The 12,993-nt window shown below is 41.8% G+C and overlaps 1 protein-coding gene across 4 annotated transcripts in view; it reads right to left on the bottom strand.

Moving 5' to 3' along the window:
* C4_2H1orf141 (chromosome 4_2 C1orf141 homolog) overlaps positions 1-12,993 on the bottom strand; it is a 191,032-nt gene that overhangs the window by 27,690 nt on the left and 150,349 nt on the right. For all 4 annotated transcript variants that reach the window (XM_085602325.1, XM_085602326.1, XM_085602327.1 and 1 more), the window contains 2 exons: positions 11,729-11,855; positions 5,982-6,183 (listed from right to left, as the gene is read on the bottom strand). In XM_085602325.1, the coding sequence (XP_085458451.1) occupies positions 5,982-6,183; positions 11,729-11,855 (329 nt within the window). The remainder of the gene's footprint in view (positions 1-5,981; positions 6,184-11,728; positions 11,856-12,993) is intronic.

The following is a 12,993-nucleotide window of genomic DNA, read 5'->3' as shown; positions in this document are numbered from 1 at the left end:
TTCCCTGTGTCTTCTTCCTTCTCCCTTTCTCCAGTTCGGCCGGCAGCAGGAAGCACCAGCACACAGGCTCCTTGTGATTGGTCTAAGCACCGTGGTTTGGCGCTCAGACGGAAACAGGGAGCCTGAGCATGTTCCTCACCATGCTATGTAATGCAGCCTGGTTAGGAACATGCAAAGTGCGCATGAACTGTTTGGTCGGCCCAAGAAAGCGGGCCAAACAGTTCGTGCGCACTTAGGGAGTGCAAACCACTCCTCCTCTGCTCTGGCCAGCTCCTCCAGTCCCACATTGAACAAGGCCACTGACTGCATGCAATAGGAAAAATAAAATGATAATAAAAAACGTTATTGTCATTTTATTTTTCCTCTTTGCACAGTGGGGCAACGCTCCTCTGCCTTATCGGAGGAGCTGCCTCTAGCGGACAGGGAACTCGAAGTCAAATGCCCCCCCCCCCACACTCAATCCAGTATAACCCAAATAAAGGCCTATGGCTGCAATGGGATCAGGTAAATTCCCAGGATTTTGAATATAAAATACTGAGTGAGAATATTGCCCTCATGGAAAGGTGTCTGACATTAGGAGCCGCACCCGCTGTTCTAGTTCTAGATTTTGAGACCCTTTGTTCAGCTATTTCTCCAGCCCTTCTCTGTTAGATGCTCTACTAAACCTGCCCCTACTGAACACTAGTTCAATAGTGATTGCACAAAGGTCCATAAAGAGTTGAGAAGAGCCCTAAATACTATCCCCCGCAACAAAGAGGTAGTTAGGGCACTGAGAAAGAAATATAAGGCAGTGATAGCCCAGAGAAAGACGGACCTTCGGACAGAGGCCTGGTTGGATCTGTTGGCTGCCAGGGACTGGACGTGAAAAAGTTCTGGGAAGTCATTAACCGCCCGGTGTTCTCATATACTTCAACCCAAAAAAATGATTCACTGATACCAGGAGGAGTCTGGGTCTCTCATTATTTACATAGTTTGACCCTCTAAACGGAGCCTTAATTCTGAGCATAGGCACATCGCTATGATTGAAGATAGGAACAAGCTCTGAAGTTTAGTCAATCAATTTCTGTTAAGGAGATGGAGGCAGCAATAACTCAAGGTATCAGCCTCAAAGCGCCCGGTTCAGATGGGGTCCCCCTTGACCTATTCAAGGATAACCCCAAATTCTGGGCGCCTCTTCTAACAAATATCTTTGGGGCCTCTATCACAGGTCCCCTACCGTTTCATGGAAAGACGCTATAGTGGTCCCTATTTTCAAGAAAGGGGACAAGAATGATCTGGCATGTACAGGCCGATATCTCTAATAGACGCAACAGTAAAGGTTTGGGGCAGGGTCCTCTTGGTTTGGCTAGAAGAGCGGGCCTTTACAAATAATGTGCTTTCTAAAACCCAATATAGGTTTAGACTGGGAATGGGCACCATGGAACAGTGTCTGAACCTTAATTGTGCAGCATTAAGGCAACCAAACAACATAACACAATGATAATTATATATATTGTCAAAGTAGAACCAACGACTAAAATGGTTATATCAAAAATACAAAATTGATTTTTATTATGCATTAAAGAATTGTAGTAAAACATTATCACATTCCTGCAGGAAATTACGTATTCATCGTGCACATATCTAATCACACTTTCAAATGTACATAAATATGTGAATTTGGTAATAATGATACACAATTGATAATTGATATTCTGAAGAAACAAAACATTCAATAAAAATCACACAATGTGGCACAAATTTGGTTGACTGGGGTGTTCTCTACGTGCGTTTCGGCACACCAAAGTGCCTTCGTCAGGAAAAATTGGCCACTGGGGAAAATCAGGAAAACGGAGTGTCTGTATTATCTTATTGTTAAAAAGTCTGAATCTTGTAACGGGATGTCAAAAAAAGGGAATTTTGTTCACAACAGAACTTGGTAATGGACTGATATTCTCCCTAATTTTGATAGATGAAATAATTATAGCGTTGCCAGGTCAAGTAGTATGGGAATACTAGAGATATTTTTGGGTTTCTGATATGAAAACCGACAATGTCTTGAGAGGCGGGATGTCGCAAGTCTCGAGATGTCAAGGCACTGGATCCTCTGTGTAGCCTTTGATCCGAAATAATATATTGGACCCAATTTAGATTAAGGGTTGATTCTTGATAAATGCTGAGCATTCGGAGCAATGGTTCCGGCTTCCGCACTTCCTAGACGACGCTAACGTTAGTATTCCCATACTACTTGACCTGGCAACGCTATAATTATTTCCCCTATCAAAATTAGGGAGAATATCAGTCCATTACCAAGTTCTGTTGTGAACAAAATTCCCTTTTTTTGACATCCCGTTACAAGATTCAGACTTTTTAACAATAAGATAATACAGACACTCCGTTTTCCTGATTTTCCCCAGTGGCCATTTTTTCCTGACGAAGGCACTTCGGTGTGCCGAAACGCGCATAGAGAACAACCCAGTCAACCAAATTTGTGCCACATTGTGTGATTTTTATTGAATGTTTTGTTTCATCAGAATATCAATTATCAATTATGTATCATTATTACCAAATTCACATGTTTCTGTACATTTGAAAGTGTGATTAGATATGCGCACGATGAATACGTAATTTCCTGTAGGAATGTGATAATGTTTTACTACAATTCTTTAATGCATAATAAAAATTAATTTTATATTTTTGATATAACCATTTTAGTCGTTGGTTCTACTTTGACAGTATATATAATTATCATTGTGTTTTGTTGTTTGGTTGCCTTAATGCTGCACAATTATTGTCTTTCCCTACGTTAAGGAACCACATCCTCTCAGTAGGGGGCCTCTCTCTTTACATTAACAGTGTCTGAACCTGTCACTGATTATCAGTAAAAACACTAGGTCAATGAAGTGCTCCTTACATCTGGCCTTCATGGACTTATCTAGTGTGTTTGACACTGTCAGTCATGACAGATAGTGGAAAATGATGAGAGATATGGGGGTTGAGGAACCACTTGTTGTCCTGTTATGCAGGGTACACTGTAATACTATGATGAAAATACGCTACGGCAACAATGGTGAGAGATGGTGTCTCGATGATGGGGGTCCACCAGGGCTGTAAACTGGCCCATTTTCTATTTCTAGTTTATACAAACGGCTTAGAGGCCCATCTACTAAAAATGGGTCTAGATCGTCCAAAAATCGTCCAAAATTTCATTACAACACTACTTTACGCCAATGATGTTGTCCTTCTTGCAAGGACAGCTATGAGCCTGGAGAGGTCCATAGATGCCTATGTAGACTTGATCTCTTCCTAGGACTTAAAAATGAACCATAAAAATGTGTACGTCATGGCGGGTGGCCCCAAGTAAACAAAGTCAAAATCTTTCACCATACAGGGCAATTGGATCGAGAAAGTTAAAAAATGTTTTTATCTAGGGACTCTTTTTAAAACCCAGCTATCATGAGATCCCCTGCTGACCCTTAGGACACAGCAAACGACTAGAGTCACGGAGGCACTGTTTCATTTTGCAGCAAAATTATGTCATAAGCCTATCAAAGAAATGACCTCATGCTATAAAACTAAATGCCTCTCAATCGCTATAATTTGGGGGTGGAGTTTGGGGTTTCAGTAATTGTGGAAGACTTCAAACAGTGGAAAATAATTTTATGAGGTAGCTTTTGATGGTCCCTAAGAGCGCATCAACATCTTTCTGCCACTCAAAACTGGGCCTTGTGTACATTACATATCGCATTGGACTCACCCCTTTGTTATTATAGGTGAAAATCTGGCGAACACTGCAGCTAGATTTTTCAATATCCATTATTATGGATTGTCTTTCCATGGCCAATACTGAGAGGATTCCCTGACTCGGTTATCTGAAACGTGCATTTAGCGAATTGGGTGTAATAGAGTTCTTTAATGACCCCTGTAATATGCCTTCTTAAGCAAAGTCTTTAATAAAATCTTTACAATTCAAGTGCCAGTGCATGTCACAACCAGCAATTAAATCAGTAAAGAGTCTTGAGCACGAGCAATGATAGTTTTTCCACCAAGCAGATGCAATCCTACTTATATCTATTTTGGAACCTCAACATAGCTTTTATTTAACGAGATTTTGTCTACGCATGTTGCACTTTCTGGTACCCTTTACCAATCAAAGTGGTTGGCATGACTACCTTTCGCTGTGCCCATGTAATAACGTTGCAAAACAATTGACTCTGCACTTTGTCTTATGCATTGTACAAAAAAATGAGATCCAAATGTTTGCTTCCGATACTGAGGCCGTGCCGCCCTTGTTTGTATACAGAAGGTTTTAGACACTTAGGGGCATATGTATCAAGCGATGTTGTATTCGCAAACGCTGCGATTCGCAAGAAAACATCGTTTGCGAATACAAAATCACAAAACGCGATGTATGAGCCTTTTTCGTATCGCACTAATAAGGAATCGCTAATTTTGCGATTCCTTAATTTTGTGTAAGCATTTAAGGAATCGCAAATTGCGATTCCTTACATGCTATGTAACAAGCACCCAAGTTGTGCGATTTCTCCTTAAGAAATCGCAAATCACCACCAACTTCAAGTTGGTGGTATTTTGCGAATTCTTTCAAAAATGCACTTTTTGGCATTTTTCTAGGTGCCATGTGGCGCACATTCATGCCCTTATGGCATGTATGTGCGCCATATGCGCACACATGCTCATTTCAGGGGTGCGTCAGGGTGTCATCATGACACCCTTGCACCTTTGAAATTATTCTGAATTTGCGGTTAGCAAATTGCGAATTGCAATTTCAGAATGACTTCCCATTCATTCCTACGGGCCTCATGGCCCATAGGAATGAATGAGAAGGTATTCCTTAACATGCGATTTTGCAATTTGCTAATCGCAATTAAGGAATATTAAGAATTCGCAAAATATGTGCGAATTTTTAAATACATCCCGTTTTGCAATTCTCAAATAGCGATTCTCACAAAATCGCTATTTGAGAATCGCAAATACGGTTTTTGATACATATGCCCCTTAGAGTCGCTCTACTCTTTTAATATTTGTGTTGCTGTATTACATTTTATAAGAAGAGCCCTCATAATATGAAAACGATATGAATAACTGAGTGTATCAAATCGTAGAGCATGCTATAGTGTTTTTTTGCATAAGCACTTTATCTTTCCTGCAGGCTGGGAATGGGATTCTTTTGAGGCTATGACAGACTTGCCAAGAAATGAACACTGGAATAGTCTTATCAAGTTGCCATTTTGTTTCTTAACTTATTTGTCTGTGTTACTTATGGTTTTATTGGATTCAGCATCCTTTTAATGATTTTGAGTATTTTATTTAAATTATGCATCTCTACTCCATGACAGATTTTTATCCAATGCATTGTTATTTATGTGCTTTTATGATTTGCTTGTCAAGTCGAAAAAAGTTTATGATTGATTGACTGCAGAAGGGCTTTGTACATAAGGCACTAGATGATGTGAAATTGAAAGGAAGAAATGCTGGTTGATTTATCAAAGCATGGCAAAGAGATTATGCCAATACAAAGTCCTGGGTTAGGGGTTCCTCGTACACTTCCCTCTGCACAGCCCTGAACATCTGTAGCTTTATAATAACTAAACACTTTATTTTCATCGTTAGTGGCATTAGGGTGTGTGGGGGAAGGAGAGGATGAGGGGGGTGTGTGCACTTACCGGTGCTGATCCCCTTGACGCTTCTTATTTTTTAAACTACATGTATGTTCTAAAAACCCTTTAGCTGTTTAGAAGATTTCACCTCTTTTTTCCAAATTTACCCTTTGGATAAATACCTGACTCTTGATTTCTTCTTTCTCTATGTCTCCAAAGATCATTGCTAATAGTACCTTGCCACAAAAAAGTGACAATATGCATAATAATGAAATAAACATAAAGGTTAAAAGCATGCAAAAGGTGAGCTGAAAAGAATACTAGTATAAGGAGGAGTATAAGAAAAAATAGAGTGCGAAACACTAAGAAGAACGTGTTGCTTACCGTGTCAGTTGTTTTTGCCCCCTGAGGACGAATACTGAAAATTCTGACATTTGGTTTCTTCATTTCATCCTCAATGGTTAAAGGAACAATCTCTGTTTTGTTTTTCTTGTCTTCTGAGTCACTTTCAGTAGGCTCCACATTTCTCTTCAAGCTCCCTTTCACCTCATGATCATCAATGCCATCCTTGAGTACAATAGCCTTCCTGAAAGGAGCACACAAGATTTTAGATGCCTATTTTTGGCGTGCCCTGTGCCACAGGTGTGCATGTGTGTGAATGGCTAGGCTCCATAGAAACCCAAGGACTTTCATTATGTTACCTATCTCAGATGCAGAATGAATGAGAATATACAGAAACATGATAAAGGACACAGCTATGATGAAAGACATGCAGACCATTTACAGCAGCTTCCTGAGCAACATCTGATAGTTATTGGGCATCTTTAGGCCATGGTGTGCTTTTTTTTCACGGAATATGGCAGTGAAAACAGTGCGATTTGTGGAATTTAGCATCTGCGTTCCGCGAAACAGGAAAAAAGTTGCCAAAAGGCAGGCCATGAAGCACTACCTTTCATGAACATTTCAGCATTTCGTGGTGGTTTGCAAACAACGTGCACCACTGTCCACCAGGAAATGCTGACGTTCCTGAAACAACAAAGATGCGACTTCTGTAACGGTTTTGCGAGGAAATTTCTTATCAAGCTGATTTGGTGTATTCATGTGCAGGCGTAATGTTTTACCTATGCATTTAAATATGGTTTGAAGTTGGTTAGTTAGAAGGTTGGTTGAACATGGATCTTAACAATAGACGTCCCTCATTGTTATGACCAGTAAGATAGGGCCACATGTATCATCCATTTTACCAGTCGCAAACTCAGGCCATTTCCGACCGGTAAAATGCAATTTGGTATGCATAATTTCCAATTTGCGATTCAGTAGCATGTTACCGAATCGCAATTTGGAATTGCGAATACATATAGCTTCGGTATTTAGAAGGGGTGTGTTTAGGGCATCCCTTTCTAATAATAAATTGCAGCATTATGTAGGAATGTTTTGTGATTGAAATGCGGTCGCAAGACTTTCGCATTTTACCACCTACTTCAAAGAAGTGGTAACCCATTTGCAAACAGGAAGGGGTACCCAGGGGATCCCTCACCCTTTGTGAATGTTCATAAAAAACTTTTCTTTTTTAAACTCAACCCGTTTTCCTTTAAGGAAAATGGGCTGCATTAAACAAAATATATATATTGCTTTATTTAAAAGCAACCACAAACATGGTGGTCTGCTGACCCCAGCAGGCCACCATACCTGTGATTGTAGCGATTCATAATTGGCCGCAAATTGCAACCTGCCTCATTAATATCAATGAGGTAGGTCGATTTGCAACTCATTAGGAAACGCTAAATGAAACTCATGAAGTTTCTTAAATTCAAATAGCGATTACCTAATTGCAATTCGCACAGAATCGCAATTAGGTAATCGCTATTTGAAATAAGGATACATGTCGCCCTGAAAACCTAACCAGCACATCGCTGCCTTGATCCACTGGAAGGAAATAAAACAGCCCGAACAAAGAAAACATGGCCTTTTGCAAACACAGGAGAGTTGAATTTGTAATTTTCCATGCAGATTTGCGGTTATTAAGCAATAACGCCGCCTAAATGTGACACACAACAACAGTTCACATGTCTGTTCATGGGTGTGCAAATTGAACAAAGGGGTAGGCATAGCATGTCCCACAATGGCGTGTACAAGTCTACAAGAATCATGGCTCTTGATAGACCACAATGATCCAGCTCGCTGGCTAGCGATGGGTGCTGGTCCACCCTTCTCTCCTGCACTTCTTAGAGTTGATCTCTTAGGTAGCCTGGATCCGCCTTTCTACCTTTAGTGAGGGGTTTGAGGGTTTCAGAGGACGTTTGTGAACATCAGTTGTCATTGAGGTTGTTTCCTCAGGAGCCAGTCTCTGGTTTTATGGTAAGGGACTAGGCTTCAAGGCACCTGGTCTGGTAAGTTCTTTTGAGCTGGCTGGCAGTGGCAGGACAGTGGAACGTCAAGAGCCCCAAAAGGCCTAATAAAAACCAGGAGGTAGTTGGCAGCCTGCAGCTCAATGCTTGGTTTGCAACACACAGCTTCAGGGTCCTCACATGTCCAAGTTCAAAAGATGATGAGTGAACAGCTGAGTAGCTCCAGCTTACATTCACATTATCAGGCAGCTGGACAGATGCCCACCGTTGGACAGTGACCAGTGTATCTATACAGTTCAAATATCCAGCCAATTAGGCTGGCTAAGTCTTGGAAGATCCTCTCCCCAGAATGCAATGCAGGGGCATTTGCCTTTCTGCAGAGGCACAGGGATGGTTACCAATAAAGACAAGTGTGTTGAAAGTGCTTCCTATTGAACATATCACTTTTAGTGTTTCTGAAGGATCGGGCCAATGATGGCTACACCTAATTAGTGCAAACGTTATGCTCACTTCAATAAATAAACATTGTGAGAAAGTGGATTATTAGTTGAGTGGTTACATTATGTCGCCAAGTAATAGTGTCACTATTTTGTATCAGGTCCAGTTAGGTTACTTTTATTTAAAGCATGGCTCAGTCCTGAGCAGCTTAGGGACAGAGCAGTCAGGCTGAACTCCCTTAACTCCAGCCGCGGCTCGCACAGGTAAATGCTGCGGGTGGTGAGGCGGGCGGGGCAGGGTGGGGAGTAGTGGAATCGGACATACGACGGCTATGTAAAAGCCAACAAAATAAATAAATAAAAGCACTTACCTTGCGCTTGCCGCATCGCAGACTTCAGCTCACAGGCCAGGCGTTTTTAAATTCAAGGCTTTGTATGTGGAGTCTGCAGTCCCAAAAGAGTGAGACATCCCCAAATAGCTACGATTGACTATGAATAAAGAGTGGGAAACGACTGTTTGTGTCGCTATCTTGCAGTCAAGTGATCACTCCAGGGTAAGCCACCAGCAAGGTCCACAGCACATTCAGTTGGAACTAGTCTGCTAAGATCTTCAAGAAGGTATGCTTCTTGCAGGTTTTTATGATCCTGTAGCTTAAAAGGAGACTAGCCAGCTGAGACTAGCCAGCTGGCCCTTAGAGTTCACTCTTCAGTCCTGGATTCAAGTGGGAGCAGGGCCGGCCCTTGGTGTCTCTCCCCACAGGTAAAACAGCAGTCACAGTCCTTCTTCTGAGTTCCAGTCCTTTCACTCAGCAGGTGCATCCCTTTACCTGTCTTCCACAGTATTGTGAAGGGGTTCTGCAGGGGATGTCAACTTTATCCTGGGCATTAGCATGTGGGTGGGGGAGACTCTCTGCCCAATGTAGAAAAAGTTCTTAGGGGCAATCCTATCCACTTTGACATCACTTCCTCAAGATTTAGCACTGAACAATCCCACAGTGCATCTCTCTGCCAAAATTTAAGATATCAGAACATGTCTTCACTGGGCCAGAGTCAAGTTGTTCACAGGAGGCACCTGCAACTTGAACCACCCACTGCCCTTGCCAGCATTAGCAAATGCCAGTGCTACTGTTGTTTATTAACCACCCCTCTCTAACCATTGCATTAATTTGGTCTATTCTGTGTTCCCAAAAGCTCTAAATGTATATTTGATTTTAATGTACATTGATATTTTAAACACCCTGCTGCTTTGCGTAAAAGTAGAACAACAGGACGGCCATGTGGTGGACTTTCAGCAGTAAATACCATTGCCAAGAAATAAGTGCAGGTGCCGAGCACTGGCAAACATCTGCACAAATTAAGCACTGAAGCAACTCCCTGTTGAAAACCAGTTCTTGCAACAGGTTTTCCCTATACCGGGCTTAGTGCCACTCTGGCTACTTAGACAATGATAGAGGCAGGCCTAGTTGTGGTTCACATCTGCCTGTGAAAGAAGATGTCCCTTTGAAGATTGTACAGTTGCGGGCCTCATTCCACAGGCCATCCTGTCAGGAGGTGGTCACACCTCCGATCAGCCAAGGCACTTTTGTTCCCTTTCCTGGGAGCAATTCACACCACTTAGCAGGATGCCAGGTGACAGCTGGGAATTATGTATTGTAAAGTGTTATATTGTAACACAGTGATTTTCTATGGGAGAGCAAGCCTCGCCAGAGTGAAAAATCACTTTGGAGATTTTTCATTGCCAGGACATGTTAAACAAATATCTTTCTTTTTAAGTACCATGCACCCTGCCCTATAGACACTTAGGGCCTACTGCAGGAGTGACTTAGCAGTATTAAAAAGGAAGGTTTAGGCATGCCAAAAGGTATTTTCCAGGTCGAATTTGCAGTTTAAACACTGCACAACAAGGCTGCAGTGGCAGACCTACAGTAATGTTTTCACTTGTCGCTGGCAAAATAATTGCTGCGATCCACTTGTGACATTTAGCTTACTTGTCCTGGGTACACAGAGTACCATACACTAGGGACGTCCAGGTAGGTTAAATATGGCAATCAGGGATCAGCCAATTGAACACATTTTTTAGGGATTATAGTACAAACACGGGGCGCTCTATGGCAGCGCCCGAGTGTTCAAGTTCATACACCAGCAGTAAATCTAGAAATAACTGGTGGAAAACCTGCAAAAAGGGCATTTGCTCATAAACATGTAGGGGGCCATCATCTGCCCCAAGCCTCTGGGTCTCAGTTAATATAGGGAGCCTGACAGGCATGTATAGGCCCCTCAGAACTCCTTTTAAAATCTGGACGTGCACAAAGGGGGCTGAGGCAGATTATCCACTTGGGACTGAGGGTTTGGTAGAACAATGAAGGGTCTCTCCTACCAGACCCTGACGAGCATCAATGTGCAGTTTCAGGTGACCCTCAGGATTTAGGGCCCTAAAACTGTTCCCAAAGACATGGAAAATGCAAAAGTGGCAAGGATGCATGTTACAGCTGCACAGTGCGTTGTGGGGCTTCTACCTTCAAGAGACTAGAAACATCACCCAGTTCCAAGATTTACCACACAACTACTAAATCAGTACTCAACTAAACAGACCTTATCACATACATCAAACACAGTTCAACATGCTGTATAGTCTGCTATCATCAGACACCTGATACCACTTAATATTCAAAATGCATATTATTTAGTGCTATTCATGGTAGCCTTGTAATACCACCCAACATAACAGATTAGAAACCCCTTCTATCACCCTCATCCACACAACACTGCACCAAGTTCATGTGACTGGTAAAGCGTTGCCATCCTGACTGCATATCCCTCTCACCTAGCCAACATACATTTTTTAACCATTCAGATTAGGTTAGTTTACCACACATGTCACACTACCACAAGCAAAACACTGCATGAAAGCTATATATCATCAGTTTGGGAAATGGACGACGTTTACTTGAGCGGAACAAAATAAACAGAAAAGGCCTTCACCACATCCCTAAGCATAGCACCCTAAAAAGATCTCTGATATGATGGGACACATTAGATTCTTTACTTTAATCAAACATAAATCATAATGAGACCAAATATTGCACACGATCGTTTACACCCAACCACATTCTGACCAATCGGAATTCCGTAACCGTATTGAAAAGGCACCCAAACATCAGAAGAACTATGGTGCCTTACAAATATTAAAAGTGTGTTACACAGATGCTAATCACATAACATATCATGACTGCTGTTAGTATTTCGCTGCATGCATCTCACACCTAATTCTATGACTAATATAGCTGGATTAAAGAGATGCTATGGAGAAAAGCAATTTTCATTTGGTCATCAATTATGTAATTACCTTGTTGAGTTCTCATGTGAATTTATCATGCTATTTTTGTTTTTAAGGCTTGCATTGTCCTTCTGTAGTTGACTCGCTACCAGTTTCCCAACTTCTCCATAAATCTTGTGCATGTCTTTTTTTTCTCCTGAAATAGTGACAGAATTAATGTTCTTACAGCAATAATTAATGTCTCATTTGATGTAAGCAACTGCTATGGCTGTTTTACAAGTCTTTGCATGCACTGCTATGGCTGTTTTACTATTCTTCACATGAACCACTGTGACTGTTTTTTACTAATCTTTACATGCCCTGCTATGTCTGTTATACTAGTCTTTGCATCCACTGCTATGGCTGTTTTGCTAGTCTTTGCATCCACTGCTATGGCTGTTTTACTAGTCTTTGCATCCACTGCTATGGCTGTTTTACTAGTTTTTGCATTCACTGCTATGGCTGTTTTACTTGTCTTTGCAGCCACTGCTATGGCTGTTTTACTAGCCCTTTGCATCCACTGCTATGGCGGTTTTGCTAGCCCTTTGCATCCACTACAATGGCTGTTTTGCTAGGCTTTACATGCACTGCTATGGCTGCTTTACTAGTCTCAGCATCCACTGCTATGGCTGTTTTACTAGTCTTTGCATCCACTGCTATGGCTGCTTTACTAGTCTCTGCATCCACTGCTATGGTTGTTTTACTAGTCTTTGCATCCACTGCTATGTCTGTTTTACTAGTCTTTGCATGGACTGCTATGGCTGTTTTACTAGCCTTTACATGAACCGCTGTGGCTGTTTTTACTTGTCTTTACATGCCCTGCTATGGCTGCTTTACTAGTCTCTGCATCCACTGCTATGGCTATTTTACTAGTCTTTGCATCCACTGCTATGGCTGTTTTACTAGTCTTTGCATCCACTGCTATGGCTGTTTTACTAGTTGTTGCAGCCACTGCTATGGCTGTTTTACTTGTCTTTGCAACCACTGCTATGGCTGCTTTACTAGCCCTTTGCATCCACTGCTATGGCTGCTTTACTAGTCTCTGCATCCACTGCTATGGCTGTTTACTAGTCTTTGTATGGACTGCTATGGCTGTTTTACTAGTCTTTACATGAACCGCTGTGGCTGTTTTTACTTGTCTTTACATGCCCTGCTATGGCTGCTTTACTAGTCTCTGCAGCCACTGCTATGGCTGTTTTACTAGTTTTTGCATTCACTGCTATGGCTGTTTTACTTGTCTTTGCAGCCACTGCTATGGCTGTTTTACTAGCCCTTTGCATCCACTGCTATGGCGG

This window comes from Triturus cristatus, chromosome 4_2 (assembly GCF_964204655.1).
Source record: "Triturus cristatus chromosome 4_2, aTriCri1.1, whole genome shotgun sequence".
Classification (NCBI taxonomy): domain Eukaryota; kingdom Metazoa; phylum Chordata; class Amphibia; order Caudata; family Salamandridae; genus Triturus; species Triturus cristatus.
The sequence above is the reverse complement of the archived record's forward strand: the minus strand, read 5'-3'. Positions and strand labels throughout refer to the sequence as shown.